The sequence below is a fragment of the Oncorhynchus mykiss genome, chromosome 31, assembly GCF_013265735.2.
Source record: "Oncorhynchus mykiss isolate Arlee chromosome 31, USDA_OmykA_1.1, whole genome shotgun sequence".
NCBI lineage: Eukaryota > Metazoa > Chordata > Actinopteri > Salmoniformes > Salmonidae > Oncorhynchus > Oncorhynchus mykiss.
This window is the reverse complement of record NC_050571.1, coordinates 29288620-29301302: the sequence shown is the minus strand read 5'-3', so window position 1 is coordinate 29301302 and position 12683 is coordinate 29288620. Positions and strand designations below refer to the sequence as shown.

General features: G+C 46.9%; 1 protein-coding gene across 6 annotated transcripts in view; it reads left to right on the top strand.

The window, feature by feature from the left end:
- fgf13a (fibroblast growth factor 13a) overlaps positions 1-12683 on the top strand; it is a 210481-nt gene that overhangs the window by 183171 nt on the left and 14627 nt on the right. For all 6 annotated transcript variants that reach the window (XM_021583849.2, XM_021583850.2, XM_021583853.2 and 3 more), the window contains one exon: positions 384-487. In XM_021583849.2, the coding sequence (XP_021439524.1) occupies positions 384-487 (104 nt within the window). The remainder of the gene's footprint in view (positions 1-383; positions 488-12683) is intronic.

Sequence of the window (12683 nt, the reverse complement as noted above, 5' to 3'; positions counted from 1 at the left end):
CTGTGGTGGGCCGGGCACAGTGCACGCTGACACGATCGCCAGGTGTACGGTCTTTCCTCCGACAGAGTGGTGTGGCTGGCTCCCGGGTTAAGTGGACATTGTGTCAAGAAGCAGTGAGGCTTGGCGTGGTTGTGTTTCGGAGGACGTACGGCTCTCGACCTTCGCCTCTACCGAGTCAGTACGGGAGTTGCTACCTGCTCGTGTTTAGTCACCCTAGATGCCCCCTCAAGCAGGAAAACTCAGACCGAGGCATGGCTTCACTAAATTCTATTTACTGGTGGATAAACAGTGTGCGTACTCTCTTCTTCACAAGATATTAGACATGTTTTTTCCCCTCCATTTGTTGACAGGATTGTGAGTAACTCTCTCTTTCTCCTCCCCAGCCATATTCAACCTCATTCCAGTGGGGCTTCGAGTGGTGGCCATCCAGGGAGTTCAGACCAAGCTCTACCTGGCCATGAACAGCGAGGGCTTCCTGTACACATCAGTAAGTCTCTCCAACCTTCTTCTGTGTGTGTGTGTTCTCAATGTGTGTGTTCTCAACACACACACACACACACACACACACAGGGCTAACATCTCCTGCTCTCCCTGGTGTCTCACATCTTTCCTAACCTCACAATCATTAAGAGCTACCTACAAGGAATATTGCTTCCTTCCTTCCTCCCTGTTACTTTCTGGCACAGCCACATACCCATTTGCGGTGCAAAGTCAATGCTACATCATGATCACAGTGCATGTGGAATACTGAGCTCTCACCATAATGACATGTTTCCTAACAGGTGTCCCCAGTTGTTTACCATCTGTGCCCAGCCCTGCCTCTCACACCAGGTGGCTAGAGTGGGTGTGTTAGCATGGGGCCTGGCTGGCAGCATGATTTGTGGTGGCGGGGGTGATGAGTGTGTATGCCTGCTAATGTGTGAGCGAGTATGTGAGTGTGTGTGCGCACTGGTAGTGATGAGGGTGGTGGTGGAGAAGAGTGTGTTTGTTTCTTTGTTTATGTGTGTGTGTTGGGGTGGTTCGGCCCTGTGCCCTTGTCCCTGCCCCCACACCCCATGCCTGCGTCTGACCTTCTGGGCTGTACGGAGCTGAAATGCCGCTGCTCTGGCAGCAGTCCGCATTACTATGGTGACATGAACAGCTGGAAGAAACAGATGCAGTATGTGGGCTGCATGGAGCAGAGAGAGCGAGAGAGAGCGAGAGAGAGAGAGAGAGAGAGTAAAAAGTATAATTCAAACATCCTTGTCTCTACTCTCTTCCATTCTATTTAGGTATAATACCTATATCTACCTATCTAACCTAATTATATCAGGCATATCTGATATAATTCAGTGCCATTAAAAAGCTGAAGGATTTATAAACAGGAGGCCATTGAAATATATGGCTAGGCTCCACATCTTTGATTAAATGTGCAAAGTTATGAATACTTCAGTTCCCATGCAGCCCAAAAAATATCCCTTTCCCTCTGCCTCCTCACAAAATGTCACCATCGTAGCACAGGGTGGCGGACTGGCCGTGACTGGGGAGAATGACAAGGATGCCCATGAACCCTGAGAGGAGGGGAGCGTGCACGAGCAGTCACGAACACACGCAGACACATGCGCGCAAACACACACACACACACACACACACACACACTGAGTGACAGATAGCCCACATGGTCACACCAGGAGGGATGTGTGATGTACAATGCATTATGGGGCATTGTGTGATGATGAAAAAAACGATTTAATCCTTAGAATAAGGCTGTAACGTAACAAAATGTGAAAAAAGTCAAGGAGTGTGAATACTTTCTGATTGCAGTGTATTTATGATAATAGTCTAGGCAATAACCATCCTGCATGATGGAGATGAAGACATACTTAAAGCCCGAAAAGAGCAATCATGGCCAAGTTAAGACGCTTAGAGTCAAAAAGAAAGGACTCTTTTGGTGAGCCAGCTGGCTAGAAGTCAGACGACATGCTTGGAAAAAAGCTAACAACATGTTCCCTGAAAAGTTAAACCTCATATAATCCAATGAAAACTCTTCAAAAGTCTCCAGTTTTCAGTTATCAACTACAAGTTTAGTATCCGTTCTCCATGGTCCAGGGCTTCTTGGCCATAAACAGCCCTTGGCCGGGATTCAATCCGATTGCAGCTTGTTGGCAATGCACCATTTAAATGTGGTCTTCAGGAACATTGCCTTTAAAAGCTGCATTGTCAACCAAAAAATCAAAATGAATTCCATCCCTTGTCTCAATAAGTCTGATCAGACTGTCGTTATGGGCCATAGTAGAGCAGAAGGAACCTTAAAGCCTGTGTGTAATTACTATACATTATAAAGACCATTATCACAGGGTTGAAACATATTTGCCGGGATCGAGAAAGCGGAGAAAGCCTGAGGGGAAGACAGAGACATAATACAAATAAAACTCCCCCCCCCCCCCCCCCCCCAATTGTTAACAACAGTGCTCTGTTCCCTCTGAGTGACTTTAATGATATGAACACCGCTGCCTCTAATTAAAACGTATGCGCTGAGCTGCTGCTTTAATAGAATTGAATAGAATAAAGATGGATCCTGCCTGGATGTGTGTGTGCCCGTGTGCCTACCCACGCATGCGCGAGTGTGTGTGTAGTGTAGGGTTCCCAGGTTATTATACTAGCAGCCTTCATAGTAGATATAAAAGAGCTCTCAGAAATACTCTATTTACTAGATGCTATATTTAACTCACCTGTGATGATGATTCATAGAATAAGCTAAAGTGCTCCCCTCAGGTGTCTGTGTCTTCGTGTGTTTGTTTTATGGTTATTTTACAGTATACACAGTAACACAGAGAGAGAGAGCGAGAGAGAGAGAGATACAACCCATATTTATGTTTATTTATTTTCCCTTTTGTACTTTAACTATTTGCACATCGTTACAACACTGTATAAATACATAATATAACATTTGAAATGTCTTTATTCTTTTGGAACTTTTGTGAGTGTAATGTTTACTGTTCATTTGTTATTGTTTATTTCACTTTTGTTAATTATCTATTTCACTTGCTATGGCAATGTAAACACATGTTTCCCATGCCAATAAATCCATTAGAGAGAGAGAGAGAGAGAGAGACACACAGAGAGAGAGAGAGACACATAGGGACACAGAGAGAGAGAGAGAGACACAGAGAGAGAGAGAGAGAGAGAGAGACACAGAGAGAGAGAGACACAGAGAGAGCGAGAGAGAGAGAGAGACACAGAGAGAGAGAGAGACACAGAGAGAGAGAGACACAGAGAGAGAGAGAGAGACACATAGAGAGAGAGAGAGAGAGACACAGAGAGAGAGAGACACAGAGAGAGAGAGAGACAGAGAGAGAGAGAGAGACACATAGAGAGAGAGAGACAGAGAGAGAGAGACACAGAGAGAGAGAGAGAGACACATAGAGAGAGAGAGAGAGAGACACAGAGAGAGAGAGACACAGAGAGAGAGAGAGACAGAGAGAGAGAGAGAGACACAGAGAGAGAGAGAGACAGAGAGAGAGAGAGACACAGAGAGAGAGAGAGATAGAGAGAGAGAGAGACACAGAGAGAGAGAGAGACAGAGAGAGAGAGAGAGAGAGAGAGAGAGAGAGAGAGATGGATCTGCCCTCTGCTCCCTCCCGATCATAACCACATAAAGATAGTTTAGGTATATTTGCCCTCATTGTTTTCTTTGATGTTGATGTTTTTATTTTCTTTGATCCTAACCTGTAGTAATGTTAAATGCAGTAATTACTTACCATTACAACACTGTATAACCTGCTGTATTTTATAGAATCTTGATTTAGCACACTGCTGGTGCTTATAGTCTTGAATTCCCCCTACACACTTATACAGCCACCTCCAGACTAAGATTGTGCAACCCTCCAGCAGCAACACAGCATTCAGCTTTGTAAATGGGACGATAGTTGTGGTTCATGGAGGAGGCAAGATTTTCCATTTGAGCTGAATTAGTGAGTGGATTGAATTGATTCGTTATTCAGCAGGGTGTCTGATAACCACTTCTCGGGCTGTCTGTGTGGCTGACTGCTCCGTGCTGCTATGGTAAACTGCTGCCTCTTCACAGGAGGGGGGTTTCGCCTATTTCTGGCCAGCGTTTCAGGGAGATTCCCAATCAATGGTGGAGACGCAGGTGACGACATAGGCTAGCCAGGGAGGCAGGGGGCTGCTGCTGTGGTGTTCCTTCGTCTGAGTACCATTGTACATAGGAGGTGGTTGTGAAGTGTGTTCAAATGTTGGTTTGTGAACGTGTGTTTGAAAACCTTCTAAAGTGCATTCAGAAAGTATTCAGACCCCTTGACTTTTTCCACTTTGTTACGTTACAGCCTTATCTTAAAATGGATTCAATTGTCCCCCCCCACCATTTACATAAGTATTCAGACCCTTTACTCAGTACTTTGTTGAAGCACCTATGACATTTTTTTATTTATATTACATATACAGAACCAGTCAAAAGTTTTAGAACACCTACTCATTCAAGGGTTGTTCTTTATTTGTACTATTTTCACATTGTAGAATAATACTGAAGACATCAAAACTATGAAATAACACATATGGAATTATGTTGTAACCAAAACCAAAAACTACTTCTTCAAAGTAGACACCCTTTTCCTTAATGACAGCTTTGCACACGCTTGGCATTCTCTCAACCAGCTTCATGAGGTAGTCACCTGGAATGCATTTCAATTAACAGGTGTGCCTTGTTAAAAGTTAATTTGTGGAATTTCTTTCCTTCTTAATGCGTTTGTGGCAATCACTTGTGTTGTGACAAAGTAGGAGTGGTATACAGAAGATAGCCCTATTTGGTAAAAGACCAAGTCCATATTATGGCAAGAACAGCTCAAATAAGCAAAGAGAAACAACAGTCAATACGGAACATTTCAAGAACTTTGAACGTTTCTTCAAGTGCAGTCGCAAAAACCATCAAGCGCTATGATGAAACTCTCAAGAGGACCATCACAGGAAAGGAAGACCCAGAGTTACCTCTTCTACAGAGGATAAGTACATTAGCGTTACCAGCCTTAGAAATTACAACCCAAATAAATGCTTCACAGAGTTCAAGTAACAGACACATCTCAACATCAACTGTTCAGAGGAGACTGCGTGAATCAGGCCTTCATGGGCGAATTGCTGCAAATAAACCACTACTAAAGGACACCAATATGAAGAAGAGACTTGCTTGGGCCAAGAAACATGAGCAAAGGACATTAGACCGGTGGAAATATGTCCTTTCGTCTGATGAGTCCAAATTTGAGATTTTTGGTTCCAACCGCCATGTCTTTGTGAGAGGCAAAGTAGGTGAACGGATGATCTATGCATGTGTGCTGCATCAGATGACCTGGCCTCCACAATCATCCGACCTCAACCCAATTGAGAGGGTTTGGGAACAGTTGAACCGCAGGGTGAAGCAGCCAACTAGTGCTCAGCGTATGTGGAAACTCCTTGAAGACTGTTGGAAAAGCATTCCAGGTGAAGCTGGTTGAGAGAATGCCAAGAGTGTGCAAAGCTGTCATCAAGGAAAAGGTGGCTACTTTGAAGAATCTAAAATATATTTTAAAATACACTTTTTTGGTTACTACATGATTCTGTATGTGTTATTTCATAGTTTTGATGTCTTCACTATTATTCTACAATGTAGAAAAAGGTTCAAATAAAGAAAAACCCTTGAATAAGTAGGTGTGTCCAAACTTTTGACTGGTACTGTATGTGTAATACATGTACATATCATTGCAGACTCATTATGATATTTGACATTTCATCTACTGGGGTTGTGGGTGTTTGTGTGTCCATGTTCTTTTGTCCACGTGAGAGAGAGAATGTGTGAAAGGAAGGAGCAGGAGGTAGAGTGTTCAGTACATGTGTGGGTGACGCAGAATGCACCAGTGAAAATGTATGAATCCAGAGGAGTCACAATGTGTGGGAAGAGAGGGAATCAATTAAACATGTATTTTCCTTTATCCCGTCTACTCTCCTCTCTGCCCTATTCTAGCTGTTTTTCATCCGGCCTCGTGTGTAATATTCAGCTCCTCACAGTTTGTCACAGCCGTCTTGACTCACCGTTGCTGAAAAATACAGCTAGATGGTAAAACATTTTGTCGCAAGGAAACGATCCTCGTACACACCATTGTCACCAAGATGTGGTAAATGGTTTTACAGTGTCTGTCGATGTTCTGTGGGGTATGTATTCTAATCAGGTAGGCTATCAAAAATTAGCCATGTTACTGTGCATTTCCTTAAATTCCTTAATCGTGTTTCTCTGCGACAAAGGATGACCATTGGAGTGTTTATATTGACGTCAATGTTCTCTTTCAAATAGCTAGTTTCACGACTTCCTTGTTCGTCGGTCGACATCATCGACCTTCTAGCCATCACTGATCCATTTTTGATTTCCCATTGGTTTTGTCTTGGCTTCCTTCACACCTGGTTCCAATCTCATCAATTACATGTTGTGTATTTAACCCTCTGTTTCCCCTCATGTCCTTGTCGGAGATTGTTTTTTTTGTCTGTGATGTTCTATTTAGTGTTGGTGAGGCGACGGGTTTTGTACCCACTTTGTTATTTTGTACATTTTGGAGGTCTGTCAGCATTTATTAAACAACTCAATTTATACCAAGTTCGTTCTCCTGCACCTGACTTCCCTTCCACCAACACACACCCCTTACAGAATGGAGGAGCGCGTCCAGGAGCATGTGGTTATGCTTCACCATCTGGGTGCCGCCATGGATCGCGTTGTCCAGACAATGGACCGCAGGGAGAGACAGGGAGTTCTTCCAGCGCCTCCACCAGCACAACCGGGGTCTCTTCTGAGCGCCCCTTTCCCTCCTGAACCCAGTGGAATCCATCTCTCCTTGCCACAGGAGTACGACAGGAGTGCTGCCAACTGCCAGGGGTTCCTCCTTCAACTAAACCTCTATCTGGCCACGGTCCACCCAGCTCCCCCGGACCATGAGAGGGTGTCCGCTCTCGTCTCGTGCCTCACCGGGAAAGCCCTTGAGTGGGCCAACGCCGTGTGGAGTGAGGGAGATGCGGGATGGAACAACAGGGCCCTGATCGACCACTACTGCTGCAGTCTGCGTGAGGATGTACGGCGGGAGCTGGCCTGCAGAGGCACCACCCTCACTTTCGACCAGCTAGTGGACCTGTCTATCCGGCTGGACAACCTGCTGGCTACTCGCGGACGTCCAGATCGGGGTCTGGTGGTTCCATCCTCCCGCACCCCCTCTCCGATACCCATGGAGCTGGGAGGGGCAGTGCGCAAGGAGACTGTGGCCGCAGAGGTCACATTACTGGTCGGTGCCGAGTTGGTTCCTCTTGGAATCGAGGCAGCAGGCAGGGCGCTCTGGCATCACCCCAGGTGAGCTGGCACCATTCTCACCCAGAGTCCAATGCACATATGTTTGTGTCTGTCACTTTTCCTGAGTTTTCCCCACATTTCCAGCATAAGGCACTCGTAGATACAGGCGCTGGGAATTTCATTGATAGAGCGTTAGCTCATAGTTTAGGGATCCCCATTGTTCACGTGGATGTGCCCTTCACCGCTCACACCTTAGATAGTCGACCATTAGAGTCAGGGTTAATTAGGGATGTCACCGCTCCTCTGGGCATGGTGATGCAGGGGGGTCACACGGAGAAAACTTATTTTCCTTATTGACTCTCCTGCGTTTCCCGTGGTGCTAGGCCTACCCTGGTTAGCTTGTCATAACCCCACTATTGGCCACAGAGGACTTTCACAGGGTGGTCGCGAGAGTGCTCAGGTAGATGTTTAGGGGTTTCCGTTGGTGCTACTACGCTGGAGAGTCCAGACCAGGTCTCCACCGTGCGCATTCCCCCTGAATATGCCGTTTTGGCTCTCGGCTTCTCTAAAAAGAAGGCGACTCAATTACCACCTCATCGACGGGGCGATTGTGCGATAGATCTCCTGGTAGATGCTGCACTTCCCAGGAGTCACGTGTATCCCCTCTCACAGGCGGAGATGGAGGCTATGGAAACATATGTCTCCGAATCCCTGCGTCAGGGGTACATTCGGTCCTCCACATCACCCGTCTCCTCAAGTTTATTTTTTGTGAAGAAGAAGGAGGGAGGTCTGCATCCGTGTATTGACTACCGGGGTCTAAATCAGATCACGGTGAGGTATAATTACCCGCTACCGCTCATAGCCACAGCGATAGAGTCAATGCACGGGGTGCGCTTCTTCACCAAATTAGATCTCAGGAGCGCTAACAACCTGGTGCGTATCCGAGAGGGAGACGAGTGGAAGACGGCTTTCACTACCACCTCTGGACACTATGAGTACCTCGTCATGCCGTATGGGTTGATGAATGCGCCATCAGTCTTCCAAGCTTTTGTAGACGAGATTTTCAGGGACCTGTATGGGCAGGGTGTAGTGGTGTATATATACTCCGCTACACGCGCCGAGCATGTGTCCCTGGTGCGCAAAGTGCTTGGTCGCCTGTTGGAGCATGACCTGTACGTCAAGGCTGAGAAATGCCTGTTCTTCCAACAGTCCGTCTCCTTCCTAGGGTATCCCATTTCCATGTCGGGTGGAGATGGAGAGGAGACTGAACCCTCGCCAAGCAAGGTTGGCCATGCTTTTCACCCGTATTGTGTTTAGCCTTTCTTACAGACCAGGCTCCCAGAACGTTAAGGCAGACGCATTGTCCCGGCTGTATGACACAGAGGTGGCGCCGGTAGTGTGGGAGCTGGACGCGGACATTTAACGGGCGTCACGTGAAGAGCCCGCACCCCTCAGTGTCCAGCTGGGCATCTGTACTTTCCGTCTGCTGTCTGTGACCGGCTGATCTATTGGGCCCACACGTCACCCTCCTCTGGTCATCCTGGGATCGGTCGGACGGTGCGTTGTCTTAGTGGGAAGTACTGGTGGTCCACTTTAGCTAAGAACGTGAGGGTTTATGTTTCCTCCTGCTTGGTGTGTGCCCAGTGCAAGGCTCCTAGACTCCTGCCCAGAGATAAGTTACAACCCTTACCTGTTCCACAACGGCCGTGGTCGCACCTGTCAGTGGATTTCATAACCGATCTTCCACCTTCACAGGGTAACACCACGATCCTGGTCGTTATGGATCATTTTTCTAAGTCCTGTCTTCTCCTCCCTCTGCCCGGTCTCCCTACAGACTGCAGAGGCCCTGTTTACACACGTCTTCCGGCACTACGGGGTGCCTGAGGATATAGTGTCTGATCGGGGTCCCCAGTTCACGTCAAGGGTCTGGAACGCGTTCATGGAACGTCTGGGGGTCTCAGTCAGCCTTACCTCAGGTTTTCACCCCGAGAGTAACGAGCAGGTGGAGAGTTAACCAGGGTGTGGGTAGGTTTCTGAGGTCTTATTGCCAGGATCGGTCGGGGGAATGGGCGGCATTCGTACCCTGGGCAGAGATGGCCCAGAACTCACTCCGCCACTCCTCCACTAACCTCTCTCCCTTCCAGTGTGTATTGGGGTATCAGCCAGTTCTGGCTCCTTGGCATCAGAGTCAGACCGAGGCTCCTGCGATGGACGACTGGTTCCGGCATGCGGAAGAAACATGGGATGCCGTCCATGTCCACCTTCAGCTCGTTGTACTGTGCCAGAAAGTTGGTGCAGACCGTCACCGCAGTGAGGCACCGGTGTACGCATCGGGGGACAGGGTCTGGCTCTCGACCCGAAACCTGCTCCGTTCATTCCATACTGGATTTGAGACGTCGGGCAAGGGGCCTTCAGTACCTCGTGGACTGGGAGGGGTATGGTCCGGAGGAGAGATGCTGGGTTCCGGTGGAGGATGTGTTGGATCCTTCCATGCTGCGAGATTTCCACTGTCTCCATCCAGATCGCGCTGCGCCCTGCCCTCCGGGTCGTCCCCGAGGTCGGTGCCGATGCCCTGCTGGGGCCGCACGTCAGGGAGGGGGTACTGTCACGACTTCCCCCGAAGTCGGTCCCTCTCCTTTTTCAGGCGGTGTTCGGCGGTCGACGTCATCGACCTTCTAGCCATCACTGATCCATTTTTGATTTCCCATTGGTTTTGTCTTGGCTTCCTTCACACCTGGTTCCAATCTCATCAATTACATGTTGTGTATTTAACCCTCTGTTTCCCCTCATGTCCTTGTCGGAGATTGTTTTTTTTGTCTGTGATGTTCTATTTAGTGTTGGTGAGGCGACGGGTTTTGTACCCACTTTGTTATTTTGTACATTTTGGAGGTCTGTCAGCATTTATTAAACAACTCCATTTATACCAAGTTCGTTCTCCTGCACCTGACTTCCCTTCCACCAACACGCACCCTCCTTACAAGCTAGTCTAAATAGTGTCTATGGTATTTCTCCAAAGGTGCCTTTGAAGTTTGGTCATTTATTTATCTGTGGGTCACTGGGAGTAGAGTATGTCTCTAGGGTTCCAGTCTGAGTCTAGGAGGGGGGACTAGTGGGCATGGAGACAATAACATATAAAAGGAATGGAAACATTGTAGTTTGGGTTTCCAAATTATCATGTTCGAATTGTGCAGATCTTACATAATGTACGGAGGTTGTGTAACAGTGTATGAAAATAATTTGGTTAAAAGGTGTGAAGTTGTACTGCTTTTAATGCTGTTCTTCTTCTGTCCCTGTGGGAATGTTTGAGTATATGTGTGTTTGCATGGTGGAAAAAGGTTATGAGATATGCACCCCTGTTTTTCCACCCAGAAGAACAATAACTCTGCAAAATAGCTGTCCCTATCGCAGGGATCCTCTCGAGGGTCATTAACCAGCCATAGTGTGTGTTTTGTGCCTGTATGAGTGTGTGTTTGTATTTTGTATTTGCAAAAGCTTTTCCACCAGCTTAGAGCCTCCAAATCTATTCCGAACAAATTAACACATTGTAAATGTTCTTTTTATCTGGGGATAAAAAAAAGTGTTTTTTATTCCACTGCCACTCAGTGACTAAATAGTAAAATAGTGAGGCCATTGAAAAGGGAAGGCATTTAGACAGATTTGTTTGGGAGAGAGGATAGTGAGCGGTGGCGGCGCCATAATCTTTGTGAGTCTCCCAGGCTTTGACACTGCTGTAAAGACACCAGCACACGGCTCGGCCTTGATTCTATTGGTGTCGTTTCAGTTAGTAGAATATGGGCACTGGGCGCAGGCACAGGACTGGCAGCATCGATTTGTGCTCGGGCGCGAAGAGTGGCGCCAATACTCTTACAGAGAAGATCAGATCCATTATGCCTTTATTTCTTGTTCCACTGCCGCGCCTCGGGGGAACATTATTGGGTTTTAATTACAACTGTGCATTCATTTGATTGCAATTTCAGGGTAAATGGTAATTGATTGTGTTTTCTTTCTTGGCACTGCTACAGCAAGGCATTGAATATGCATTACACTCTATAAAACTCACAGGGCTGTAGTATTGTGTTGTAGTGCTTGTATTGTTTTATGTCTGTGTGTGTGTTGATATCACAGATGAGCTGGGGAAACCTCATGCAGCACGTCACACTCAGTGCTTGTGTCAGCCTGTAAACATTGCCCCCATTGCTGAAGCTATTGGGTCGTAAAGTGTTAAGGCGCTATCGCTAAACTGCACTGGGATATCCCTCCACTGCTGTAAATCTGAACCCCCCCCAGGTTCTAGAGAACTGTCTGTGATGCCTGACGAAGAGGAGTATGTGTGTACAGTATGTGTGGCAGGTAGCCTAGTGGTTAAGAGCGTTGGGCCAGTAACCGATAGGTCGCTGGTTCGAATCCCCGAGCCAACTCGGTGAAACGTCTTCCAATGTGCACTTAGCTCTTGGTAAGAGCGTCTGCTAAATGACTAAAATGTAAAAGTCTGTATGTATGTAAGCAGGGTTTATGGTGAAAGACACTGAAGGTGCTGTATACATGTCTGTGGAGAGAGGGTTAAAGTGAATCAGTGAGCATAAAGGACACCTCTTAAAGGAATGGGATATGTACTTTAAAATAGATGGATGTAGGAACGGAGAGAGTGATCGATATGATTAAAGGAGGCTGAGAGAGTGCCTGACAAAATGATGAGGTTGAGAGATATATGGGGACAGAGGGGAAGATAGGAGAACAGTGAAGAAGAGCGAGGGGGTGAGCTTATCTCCCTCTCTCACACACATAAACAAACACATTACAACAACCATCTCTTGCATGTGTTCCTTTATACATACTCCCTTACCCACCTCCCTTGTTCACTCTCTGTCTAACACGTTTACACACACACACTCACTCAGTTACCGCCGAGGCAGGGGATACCCTATGTGGGAGGGGAGGTACAGTGAGGCAGGGGTGGGGATGGTGACAGGGAGGAGAGGAGAGGGGTGAGACCGTGGGGTTTCCCTATGTTGTAGTCACAATAAAACCAAATAAGATATGGATCATAAAGCTCCCACCAACATGACTCATTGACTGCAGTACACAACATAGCTACGGTGATAGGGGGCGGTGAGAGGGGTACACAGTAAGGGTGTGTGTGTGTACTCTCTCTCACACCCCCTTTTAATCACAGCTTTGACATGTAGCTAAGATTGATTTCCAGCCATGGCAACATGACACACTCCAAAAAAATGACTCTTATCTTTAATCTCATTGGTCACATTTAGCCTCATTGATTTTCCATGTGATATGGGCTTTAATACTGTAGGTCGTTACAGAATGATATTGTTACTGTCGGCACAGTACACTATAATAATAGCTGCCTATACTAGAAGCATATCTCTCTGCT